This window comes from Canis lupus, chromosome 22, assembly GCF_048164855.1.
Source record: "Canis lupus baileyi chromosome 22, mCanLup2.hap1, whole genome shotgun sequence".
NCBI classification, from domain to species: Eukaryota; Metazoa; Chordata; class Mammalia; order Carnivora; family Canidae; genus Canis; species Canis lupus.
The window spans coordinates 30769880-30783227 of NC_132859.1; the positions used below are offsets into that span (position 1 = coordinate 30769880).

General features: G+C 36.1%; 1 protein-coding gene across 5 annotated transcripts in view; it reads right to left on the reverse strand.

Moving 5' to 3' along the window:
* The window catches only part of ZNF385D (zinc finger protein 385D), an 897042-nt gene that overhangs the window by 216725 nt on the left and 666969 nt on the right, over positions 1-13348 (reverse strand). For 4 of the 5 annotated variants that reach the window (XM_072792941.1, XM_072792942.1, XM_072792945.1 and 1 more), the window contains one exon: positions 261-403. In XM_072792941.1, coding sequence (XP_072649042.1) covers positions 261-403 — 143 coding nt within the window. The remainder of the gene's footprint in view (positions 1-260; positions 404-13348) is intronic. The other variant, XM_072792943.1, reaches the window with a different exon arrangement.

The window sequence follows — 13348 nt, forward strand, 5'->3', positions numbered from 1 at the left end:
GGTTACAATCTTGTGGGCAAATGAATTTATTGTTCATAACAAGTCCCAAAGGCTCAGCTATACAAAAGGAACCCTATGACCTCAAATACTGTATTGAAACAACCCTGCAGCAGACTCTCCTCTGAGAACCAACAAAACATTTTACATGAGCATTAAATTTGAAAAGCTAAAATAATCCTTTCAAAAAAGAAAAACAATAACAACAAAGTACTCCTGGCACTTACCACTCTGGCATATGCAAATATGACCTTGGGACTTACCGCATTAAAGTTGGGGAAGAGGTTGACTGCTGCTGCAGTGTCCAGAGGAAAGGGAAGAAAGGGTTTGATATCCAGCGAAGGTTGCAGAGGAGGGGCTGGTGGACGGACCAGGGCTGGGAGAGCAGGGCTCTGGCATGTACCACCTAAACAGAGGAGAGCAAAGGGAACAATCAGGGACATTGTGCATGTTAAAAACCAAAACAAAAAACCATCAAGGTGTCCCTTGAGCCCAAAAGGCCAGTTTTATGGGTCACTGGAAAAAACAAGACATGGAGTATAGTGGCTTCAGCTAGGAGCTGGCCAATGAGCAGATCTGCCATTAGGCAGAGGGAGCTAGTTAAACTGCTCCCTTTCCCTCCTCAGATTATAACTGTATGGTTGTTTAAGTAACAGTTACCATTTCATACACTGCATAGTCCCCAATCTATCCTTCCTTTCTGGCCTAAAGCTCTGGATTACATCAGCAACAAATCTTTCACTAAGGTCCATTGATTCAAAAAGAAAACCCCTCCGTTGCACTCCCATCCCTCTTTGAAAACGAACTTCTACTCAGACTATGCATCAAGTCTAAGCGATTATTTTACAGAATTGCTCTTTTTTACCACATCCAAAACTCTGGCAGCAAGATGACACAAACTTGGCATGGAAAAGAAACTTAACCACAAAGACAGGCAGCCATACCTTACCGCCTTGGCAACTGAAAGATTAAAACAAGTGAACCCAGCTACAAGCCAAGCAATCCCTGAACTGTTCAGCACCCCAGTAGCTTTGAGCATTCGATGACTACCTGCCTCTTTCCCAGTCATGAGTAGGTGGAATTTAGAAGGCCACCAATGAGCAAGCAGTGGGAATATTATGCCAACAAAAACACCCTTTGCATACTAGAAGGCAACCAGCTGTTTGCAACAGAGCACCCCCATCCCTCTCCCCCACTCCCCATTATAGGACTCCATTGCACTCAGAAGCTGGAAGGAAAGAAGCCCATCTCAGTGTTCAGTCTCCCATATTTTGGTAACATTCCAAAACATCAATTTGCTGTTAATTAAAGGCTGTTTGAATCCTAGGAAACCGTTAAAATATGCCAGCATTCTTCTAATCTGAGAGGCAAGCAACAGACTGTAAAAACCTGCTGGTGAAAATCCAAGAAGCATTAGGAAAACAAAATACAGTGGGATTTTTCCTTTCTCACGGAGAAGAACTCTAAGAGACAGAAGAGAGAAGAGAGGCTTATGTCTGTGCCACTCACTGGCCTGCCATTTTGTTTTCAAAACAAAGTAGAGTGAGACTCATAAAAATAACTTAAAAATCTCACAACTGGTTCTCTGGAAACTGGACACAACCATCATCCTGCCCTCAATCAGTTACCTGAAAACAAGGTAAACATTCTAAAAGTGATTTCCCAAAGGCAAATCTAACACTACTAGACCAATAGATCTGCTAACAAGGTGACTTAATGCCTACAACAGAAGCCATCAGCACAAGATGTAATTAACCATACAAAAAAACCATTAACTCTCCTGTTTCTAGGTATAAAATCAGCTGGAGCCAAATTAACAAAACCAGTATTTTTCCCACTCTTTTCACTTCCCTTTTAAAATATTCCTTAACAACAGCAAAGGCCAGTGGCAGCAAGTTTGAATCAGCAAACCATTATTTGGTTTAAATAATTAGACCAAATTTAATTATTACCAATTAAAATAAAAAGTAGTATAAGTCAGAAAATGAGGGCAGATATTAAAATAAACATAGATAAAAACAAAACACAAATAACAAAAAAACACAAGTCTACATTCACCAGAGCACATAGTAAACTTATTTTATTGCCCACCTGTTAGTATATTGAGTGTGGGTGTCTAAATTTTCTTAGCGAGAGCATTCATAAAACTTTGATGATATGTCTTGAGTTTAGTATTACTAAAAATTTCTTTTGATAAAAAGTTAAAGAACCAAAATAAATTGTGGTCAGTATGTCTTTAGAAAACTCAAAGTAAAATATATCTGGGTGAAAATTAATGACAAGGTTTAAACATGTCCACAAATAATAGTGAGCTTTAATAAATAGTTTTATATTATTTTTATCTGTCACACATCATGCTTTCCAAAAGGTGTACCTATATAGCCTTTACCTTGGTTGAGCCTAAAATATCAGAAATTAGGTAAGGGTTAACATAATATGATGGGAGAAAAAAATAAGTTGGAAAACTCTTGAGTTGTTAATGTAGTTTCCATTGAAACATTCCATTCTTATAATTAAAAGAATACAATTTAATAGGAACATATTCTGTAATTATTTTAGTTATAAGTCCCCCTTAGGTTCAGGATGACCAAAAAGGTTAAAGAGATAGCTCAAACTTATTTATTTTATCCAGTACAATGAGAAGCACAAAGTTGATTGCTTGATAAAGTTAATTCCCACCTCTCTTCTTCCGAGATAAGTATTTCATTTACACTTATACGCACAGCTCAAGACCTTCTCTCCATGTTGCCACTGGGTTTTCCTTACTAGGGGATACAAAATATGAAAGAAGAGTCATAAAATTTGGGGAACCTAAGCAAAACTATTTGAGTCCATCTCTTCTTACCTGTTTGAAGAAATAAACCAAAAAAGATGGTTGAAAAGCAAAGCACATGTGACTACATACTTTTTCACTACTGGCTATGCAAATACAGGGGTAGTGGATGCTGTAGTGTGCTTCCAGAGCCCCCTTCCCCAGCTCCCAAGAGTGCTGATATCCCTGGTAGCTAATGACTCACACCTGAGATTCTTCACATAAATTGCCTTGGGCCAAAGGGTGCTGCCTCACCTAAGGTCAAATTCCTCCTGAATGCAAAGACTAATTAATACCAGAGTGTCACAGCTCCTCACTTTTGCTTCAAGGCAGGACAACTCTGAAGCTCTATTTTTGCTCTGGACCTCCCCTTAAGATCTAGGATAGACTGAGCCCTCTGTTGTAACTGCATCACAGTTCAATATTTCTCTTTGCCCAATCCCACATGGTCTCACTCATAGAAGATGTTCTCCAATAAAGTCTAAGTCTGCTTCCAGTACTTGAAAGCAGGGTGTAACTAACTCTTCATGACTCTATGTGAAATGTTGAGTTGCTTTATTCTAAAATAGATATTTGCCACTATATCCGTAGCGCTGATATTGAGGTACAAAATTGAAGCTACCTCTTACAAATTATCTGTAACTAACATTTCTATTTTTAAAATTTGGTTAAGTCCTGAAATATTTCCTTGCACTAGTCTGTACATGCTCAGCAGCAAGAATAATCTTTGCAAAATCAAAATCAGGAAATAAAACATATTTCATTTGTAAAGCAGATTAAAGTATTCTCCTTGAGAAAACAGCTATTTCATTTATTCATTTTTTAATAGAAACTATGGCATTTAGGATATAAATATATGTTTATTATTTTCTTTATTATAAAATTACCTTACCAATAATAAACATCAAAACACATAATTAATTTGTAGGCATTTCTATATGTTAAAAAGAGTAGCCATGTTGCTATTGTTTTCCAACAGTGTCACTTCACTCATTGGAATGTTACACTTCTGTAAGTATTGGTATTCTTAATTTGAAGAAAGCATTTTGAAGCCTCCATGACAGGAGACTGGAAAAAAAAAAATGTAAGTTTATACTTTTTATGTTTGAAACCCTACCTACATATGCCTAGTACCACCCCTTCATAGACTATGTGATTTTAACAGGCACAGGTTTAACAAATTAAATTTAACAAATTATTCTGATTTCAGAGCAGTTACAAATTTCTAATATACCATGAAAGTCAACAAATAAAAAAAATCATTTAGTACAGAATGTTAGACACTAAGATATTAAATAATTTAATAGAGTAAATAAGATACTCATTAAAGCTTACAAAATTTCTCTGTCCCTTTTTATGTTTATTTCTGCTAGTCTATATTTAGAATTTAGAATGGAACTATAGAGCAAATATTAAATATTACTTTGGTCTACTCACAAGACAGCTGTACATTCACAAAAGTACAGGAGTAACTTATTTGTTAATAGAGTATTTGCTAATAAAGATTATGTAACAGAATAAGATACATTCACTCTAAAAGTTTGCATTTTGAAAATCAAATTAAAATATAAATTTGGAAATATTTGTTTTAATAATTCATACAGAAAAATAGGAATTCTAAGCCAGTGGTTGCCACTTGAGACTTACCTTATTAGAGATACTGTATCTACAGTGCCTCACAAAATGCCTGGCCAATTCACGCTTAATAAGTGAGGCATGTATTTTTTAATGAACTTAATAAATTGCAAAGGAGCTGTTAAAGTTCCTGAAGACACAAATTGGGGTTCTCTGAAAGTAGTCAATCAAGGCAATTTTAAAAGCATGTTCATATTGTTCACTTTATTTTAACTCCTGCAGAAAGAGAGTCTTCACAAAGAAGACGCTTTGTAAATCAATATGTTGAAATATTCCTCGAGGGTAGAACAGTGTTCTTTCTGTAATATGACACTTTTAACCTTGAACTTCTGCACTGGATCCATTCAGGGTTTATCAAACAGTCACAGATGTCCTGTCTGACAGCCTGCCGGCTTAACCTACTACTTAATCCTTCATTTCTCCGAATAACAAAACCAAAGTTGGAAATAATCAAGGGTTGCAGCTGTTTAATATTCAAAAGAGTGTATGCTTTAGAACTGAGAATCATATGTATATGTATATATATCAAATATATCATAGTTATATATACATGTATAAATATGTACATATAAATATAACATATATAATAATAATACAGTATATATATTAAAAATATTTGTTAAGTCTACATTTATAAAAAGCAGCAGAAATTCCCAATTTCCTGATTGGATAAATAATTTCTATGGTATCTCTTTCCTTAACTATTAGGTTTTTTTAAAATATTTTATTTATTTATTCATGATAGACATAGAGAGGCAGAAAGGAGGGAGAAACAGGCTCCATTCAGGAAGCCCGACGTGGGGCTAGATCCCGGGACTCCAGGATTGCGCCCTGGGCCAAAGGCAGGCGCCAAACCGCTGAGCCACCCAGGGAACCCCAACCGTTAGTTTTTTGTTTTGTTTTGTTTTGTTTTTTTGTTTTTTGTTTTTGTTTTTTTTTTTTTTATGATAGTCACAGAGAGAGAGAGAGAGAGGCAGAGACATAGGCAGAGGGAGAAGCAGGCTCCATGCACCGGGCGCCAAACCGCTGCGCCACCCAGGGATCCCAACCGTTAGTTTTATACACACACACACACACACACACACACACACACAAACATATACACACATAAATTCAACTATATATTTTTATTAAATATATACATATTTATTTATGTCTTAAATATTATTATGTATTAAATATGTATATAATTATATACCTGCTTATCTATATGTATAATATATATGTTTCAATAGTGAGCTATAATTAAACTAGTAAACCACTAGAATATTCATACCTAAGAGGAAAATATCCAGAGCATTTTAAGTAGTATCAAGTCCTAAGTAGTTATTTGTGAAGCAGCTACTTTGATACACATGAAACATTATTCACATCCATTTCTAACTATTTCAGTTAGAATTTGGTCTATGCGATAGCAGACATAAAAAATTTAGATCTGATACCACTCACACGTAGTAGAGAACAAATGATAAATTGGGGGCAGAAAGGTCAAACTTGATTTGACACAAAATACTGGTCATAGAGTGCTGTAGTCAGTGAGATCAACCAGCCAGGGTGGGTGGGAGTGAGTGTAGAGAATATAGCTAAATTTTATAAATCTACTGAGTAACTGCACGGATTAAGTCGGCTATCCCTAAATTCCTTTTTTATTTTATTTTATTTTATTTTATTTTATTTTATTTTATTTTATTTTATTTTATTTTTTAAAAAGATTTATTTATTTTTTAAAGATTTTATTTATTTATTAGTGACAGAGAGAGAGAGAGAGAGGCAGAGACACAGGCAGAGGGAGAAGCAGGCTCCATGCAGGGAGCCCTATGTAGGACTGGATCCCAGGTCTCCAGGATCAGGCCCTGGGCTGAAGGTGGCGCTAAACCACTGAGGAGCCACCTGGGCTGCCCCCTAAAATCCTTTAGGATGCACAACAAACTGATGGTTACCAGGGGGAAGTTGGGTGGGGGATGGGTGAAATAGGTGAAGGGGATTAAGGAGGGAACTTGTGATGAGCACTGGATTTAAGTACTGAATCAATAAATTGCACACTTGAAACGAAAAGTACACTGTATGTTAACAAACTGGACTTTAAAGAAAGACTTGAAAAATATACATAAAATTAAAAAATACTAAAATGTACAATTCTGCCATATATCTACAATAATACTCAATTTACAAACTCAAAAGCCAAAGCTCTAGGAAGCAAAATATCTTACCTAAAATCACACAGGTAAGAAATGGCATTTGTTGTGAATCCAAGTGACCTTAAGAATTTTCAAAGCACTGATGCAAATAGCTTTTAAATTTAAACAACCACAAAAACCAACCAAACACCAATAAAAGGAACACTCGACAAAGTCAGTTTTGCCATATATAGCAAGCAGCTCCTTTGCAGTCAGACATAATGTACTAAAATGAGAAATCTAGAAATTTTTATTACTGCTCAAAAAGAAAAAAAAAACAATAAACACACATTCCTTGTAAAGGCTATGATAAAGGAATATTCAGTATTTATCACAGATATTTATCTACCGTGGGAACATCCTGGCACTGCCCTATATTTAAGCAAGAATCCAGAAAGACATGCATATTGTATCAAACATGTTTCAAAAGCCCTCAAGTTTGCATTCGTTGACATCTACTTGCCAAATCAGAAAAACAAATATGTGTTTGTTGTATTCCCTTGCATGACTGCCTCTCACATGCTCAAGGTTGATGGCTGGGTACTTCAACGTTGTGATGATTTTTCAACTTTCTGGCTAGAAACTTTATTTACCATATTTCCTTAAGCCCAAGGATCCAAACTCCAATTCAGTTCTGATCTTTGTTTAAATATTGTTCCCAACTGAATGATAAAACTAGAAACTTATTTTGAAATAAAAATCTGAATTTACTGTGACTTGGTCACCATTTTTCTTTTATTACTTTCATGTCCTCCCTGTTTCAGATTGTTGGCTTACCTACTAGGTTTTGGAAAGGTGACCCAGGGCTTTCTCCCTCTGGATGAGGGTCCTTATTGGCCTAAAGTGACTTGCCCTTGGTAGGTCAATTCTAACATGAAAGCAAGATCTAATCCACAAGGCAAGGGGCAGCACTAAGCCACACAGGAGGGTGGCTGCTGTCTCACATTCTGTTCCTGACCACAGAGAGGGATGAGGTGAGAATAGGAGTATGAGTCAGGGCAACTGGAGCATCACTGTAGAAACACTGATTCAGAAACATTAGCCTAAGTCAATGGTCAGGCCTCCATCTTGAACCATGAAAGAAAACACATGTGAGCAAGCCATGTTTTCCCCTATCCAAATTCTGTATTTTTTCATCTTAAGTCATGGTATTTTAGCATTTCAGTAAATCACCTCAAAACTCATTTTGGAAGGAACCTAAGAAGAGCTAGCTAACATTGTTTTCTCTGTCACTGTCAGTGAATGCCATAACCAAAACTAAAAAAAAAAAAAAAAAAAAAAAAAGCTATTATTTATTATCTAGAACTTGCCAATATTCTGAGTCAAGTCTTCACTAGAAGAGAAATAGAATCTCTCATTTATTTAACTGTCATGACAATTTCTGGTGCTGGGAAACACTGGAGAACATTCTGTTAGCACTGCCAGAGTAAGGTTTTACACTTTTACCTCTGTACTTCAGCATTCTCTGTCAAAGGGTACAAAACTCAGGATAAGTACCCCCTCACAAGAAGTCAAAAGATTTTGCCTGAAAAATTTCTCTCAACTCAGTACCAGTGATATAAAACATAAAAATGTACAATTTTCCTCCAGATGAATTTCCCAAGATTTAATTTCACAAAATAAATTACAAGTAGTAATAAAAATGCTCTAATACCAAGCTGTCCAACATGATAGTCATTAGCCATGTGTGGCTCCTTTAAATTAAAAATTAGTAAAATTAAAAATTCCATTTCCTCAGTCACACTAGCCACATATAAATGCTCAATAGCTACATGTGGCTAGAGGCTATCATGTTGTATGCAGCAGTTAAAAAACATTTCTATTATCACAGAAGATTCTATTGGCCATTACAACTCCAGTGCAAAGCCACCATTTTTGAGTGTTAAGTAATTTACAGATAAGGTGCCTGATATAGTCTGTTTCAGAATGCATTGTTAATAAGAGAGAAAGTCTTACTTTCTCCTGGTTTCTTCTCCTCCTGAGATTAAGGAAGAGAGTCTTCCAAGAGCCAAATGAGGCCAATGTCAGAAGGCAGACACTATTGGAATCATATGAGAAAGGATTACTTGTCCACTGCTGGAGAAGACAATGGCCAATATGAATCTTCATCTGTGTCATCAATGATGATAATACTCAATGCGAAACCTAATTTAAAAAATGTGTAATGCTGAAATCAATATTAATGAATAATGAGTGCTTTGAATAAAAATGATACCACATTTCAAACCAAGGATGCAAGAAGGGCCAGTCCTAGGGCAAATGAATGTTTATTAATATCAGATACTCTCTGAGAGTGCTATCACCAAGCTTTTATTTCATGAAACAAAGTGTGTCACAATGCAGTCTCACTAATAGTCAAGTGTTTAAATCGAGCTAATGTAGGCAGTTAAACCTGCCTAACTACATCTGTCTCTTAGGGTAATTTTACTCATAATATCTAGGCTTTAGTCACCTTGCTCTAAAGAGAAAAAAAACAAAAAACAAAATACCACACTGAAGTCTTGTTACTTGGCATTGTTTTTCCATGACCTGTGCCTTTGAACTGGGACTTACCTGCATGAACTTTGCTATGCCAACAGAGCATGCAGTTCCTCCATAGCCTGATAAATATCTTATCCCATTTTTTTCCCCACATGATATCACTGTGGTGCATTCTTTGCTTCATCTCCAAGCCCTTGCCAATCTGTGTAGGTACTAAATGTGATCCAAGGTATTAATGAAACACCTCCTGAGTTTAAATGGTTTAGTGTAATTCTCCCAGTATCCTTCAAATGAGCTAAATCAAATCAGAATTACACAACACCTTCATTATCTTAAGTAGTATTTTTATTATGTAAATGGAAGCTATTAGTTGACAAGAAGAGCAAGTCTAAGAGAAGAAGACAAGTTTTAGACCTGATGAGTCAGAGGTATAAATGGAAAAGTAGCCATTGGATAAGAGAGTCCACTGCTTAGAAGCCAGTTCTGGGCAGATTCCACTCTGAGCAAACATTGGAGAGTCATCAGAGAAGAAATCTAGACATGAGAAAGATTTCCTTGGAAAAATGTAGAAAAGGCCTGGGCCTCCGCCTGAGCATTGATGATCCTTAGCCCAGTGAGAAAGACCCAGAAGGACTGGAAAGAGCAAGATGACCCAGAAGGACTGGAAAGAGCAAGATGGGAGGAAGGAGAATGTGCCTGCCCTGAGGCAAACTAACCAGCAACTTCCTAGAGGAAGAGAACAGAAACAGGGGCTAACCTATCAGAGTATATTAGTGTGTATTGCTAAAAGGTGAGGAACACTTTATCACATATTTTTAGTCCAATAATGAGTCCAATTAAGATTCCATTGTTGATTTTTTTTTCTTTAAAAAGAGCTAACTACATGGTCCAAATATAAAATGCTCTAATCTGTTTATAACATAATTTTATTAGCATTTTTTTTTTCTCAACGTAAGTTTCTTAACCATGGATTTCATTTTGAGGTGTGAATTTACTCTATCTTTTAAACAACTCCCCTTTCTTCTCCATCAGCCTAAAAGCAATTACATTTCAACTTCTGCACAAAGGGAAGTGTGCTGAGAACTCTACGTAGTGTATCTCCTTTGTACTTTCATAGCCTTTTGAATTTAAAAAATAAAATTAAAAAAGGAATGATGAGGTTAAAGACAATTGCTCAAGGTCACACCATTAGTAAAGTGTAGAGCCAAAATTCGACACCAAACATTCTGCTTCCGGAGTCTAAGCCATTATAGCTACATTTTATTCAGATATTGCCATTTTGTTGACGACGTGTAATAAAGAACAACAAATTCTATAAACAAAAGGCTGATTTCAAGTAAACTTTGCCAAAGCAAATCAAATGAATATATACTGAGCGGGACTCATTTTTTAAGGCAATGGAATATTCAGGAAGCAATTTCAGTTTCTTGCTCCACTGGTGCTTATAATCCAGTGTATTGCATATTATGCATATATTGAATCTACCAGATACCATTACACAATAGACTGAATGTTCATGCCCTCCTCCCCAAATTAGTATGTTGAAATCCAGCCCCCACTGTGATGGCATTTGGAAGTGGGGCCTTTGGAAGCTGTTTAGGTCATGAGGGTTGGAGCCCTCAAGAACGGGATTAGTGCCTTTATAGAAGTGGCCCCAGAAAGATTCCCCGACTTCCACAAGTGTGGCTAAAGTCTAGGAACCAGAAGCTAGGACTTACCAGATACCAAATCTTCCTGTGCCTTGATCTTGGATTTACCAACCTCCTGAACTGTGAGAAATGAATGTCTGTTAATTATAAGCCACCCAGTCTATGGTATTCTATTAGAGTAGCCCAAATTAACTAAGCAGATGCATTCATCCAAAGAGACAATTTTTTCTTTTTTTTTTTTTTGAGACAATTTTTTCTGTTTGAATTCAGTTCTGTTTATTTCTGTTATTGATTTAGTTTTCTCTTTCAATGAATCTATGCAGTCCAGAAGAGCAAAGTAGAAGTTAAACTTACATCCATCAATATTAATTCTCTTGAACTTAAAACTCATATGTGCTACAGCATTCACTTGATTGTGAATGTTTTCATTCAATGTTTCACTGTGATTTTTTTCCCCACATTTCAATTGAATCTTCTTTCATAATAGTCATGACACAAAATTCCTAGGAAATGCACCTGGAGTTAGCAGTGGGTAACATTTAGAAATAACCATGGAAGAGACTATGTCACTATCACCATCGCCAAATTAAAATAAAATATATCAAAAAGAGTGGCAATCACATTTTTGCCATCTTCAGGGGCCTACACTTAGCACATTCCATTTGTAGCGTCTATTAGCTTCTGAGGTGTAGGAAATGTAAGTTCTGTTTTCCAGTACTTTGGTGAACATTCTTACAAATCCTATAATAGCAAAAAAAAAAAAAAAAATTCAGATTTCAGTTTCCTCAAGAACATTCCCTGTGGAGCTGACATGTGCTCTGTTTAGTCTCGGCCTCAATGTGATTGTTTCTTCTGGCAGGTTTTGCTTAAAACAAACCTAACTTTATATTTTCTTTTAATTCTGAAACATTTGGTCCTTGGAAGTGTTGTAAAATCAGTTACTAATGGAATTGTAGTAATTACGGTGTTCTGAAAATGACTGGCTTTAAAATGGAAGAGAAATAAAATGTCTATAAGTGATTGCAAGTGAGAAGATACACAAGCCATATTTTATTTTTCTAAGAAGTCCTGTCATTGTGAGCACTTATTATATTTTAAGTTCTGTGCTAGATGGCTTTTTATATACATTATTTATGTAAACAACGAAGATATCCTTGTTCTTATCATACAGGTGAAGAAACAGAGGCTTAGTGAGATCCATTTACTGAAGATAAACTGCCTTGTTAAGTGGTAGAGCCAAGAAGAATTAGAAATCAGAGATATCTGATTCAAAGCCCATATTCTTTGATCATATTACACCCTTCTTCCTCTCAAATACCTAATAAATTGTGGGGATCACATGAAAGAGGTTTTTGTTTTTAAAAGCACACAAAGAGAGGCAGAAGAGACATAGGCAGAGGAGAAGCTCCCTGTGGGGAGCCCAATGCAGGACTTGATCCCAGAACCACAGGATCACCACCTGAGTCAAAGGTAGACACTCAACCACTGAGCCACCCCGGTGCCCACAAAGAGGTATTGATGGAAACAGAAACTGCCTTGGAGTAAAGGATCTAAGTTTTCATATTCACATAGCTAGGAGAGAGCAGAGACAGGATTTACAAATCCAGGAGAGAAAAAAAACAGAATTTGCTTATAGCCTCAGGGAAGAGAAAGTCATCATATCAAGGTTATGGAGCCATTACCAAACATAACATATAAATGAAAAGGGACATCTATATTATGATAAAATAAAAGACCTCATAAAATAATACAGTTAAATATGAGGATTAAAGTGAAACTAAAATAAAAGGGGAGCAAATAATCAGTGGGAGCTGTCACTGCTGGGAGCCACATTGGTAGAGAGTGCTGGCAGTACAGGGTCAGTCTGAGAGAGGCAGTCTGCAGTGGCCCTGAGCTCAGAGAATACCAGGCACTGACCGAAAGTCCAAGACCAGAGACTAAGGTAAATAAGAGAACAGAAGTTTTTTGGTTTTTTTTTTTCTTTGCTTGCCATAATCACTTTCTTGCCCTCCTGTGAATTGCAACCTCAATTATATAGTTCTTTGCTTGCTGTGAGGTACATACACATCCTGATTTGTGCTACTAAAACCCATTGATCTGACTCAACTCAGACCAAACCAGACCTAACTGACTAATGTAGGGCATCACAGAAATGGTCTCTGATTTTTCTTTGACTACAAATTTCCTAAAAGCTCATTTTCTTATTAGGAGTATTAGAATTTGAGTATCCAGATATCACTGGCCTAAATAAATTTTGAAGAGAAATATTTAATTTAGCAATGAGGATAAAATGTCCCAGTAACTAAATTGCACTCTGCTGGTGTGTGTGGTGGACTATCTGCACCGAATTATTCAATTTCAAATAATAATAATAAACATTAAAATAATAATAATAACCACTCACAATTTTTGAGCTCTTTATATATACATAGGATTTTAATTTTCACAGCCTGAATAATTTAATTTTTGTAGTAGTGAAACGGAGGCTGTATGAAATTAAGTACTTTGTAGCAGCCAATTCAAAGTAGGAAGGCAACCACTAATTCGCTGGGCTCAGTATTCCTGCTCTTGGTAAAAATCCTATTCTATCCATTGTC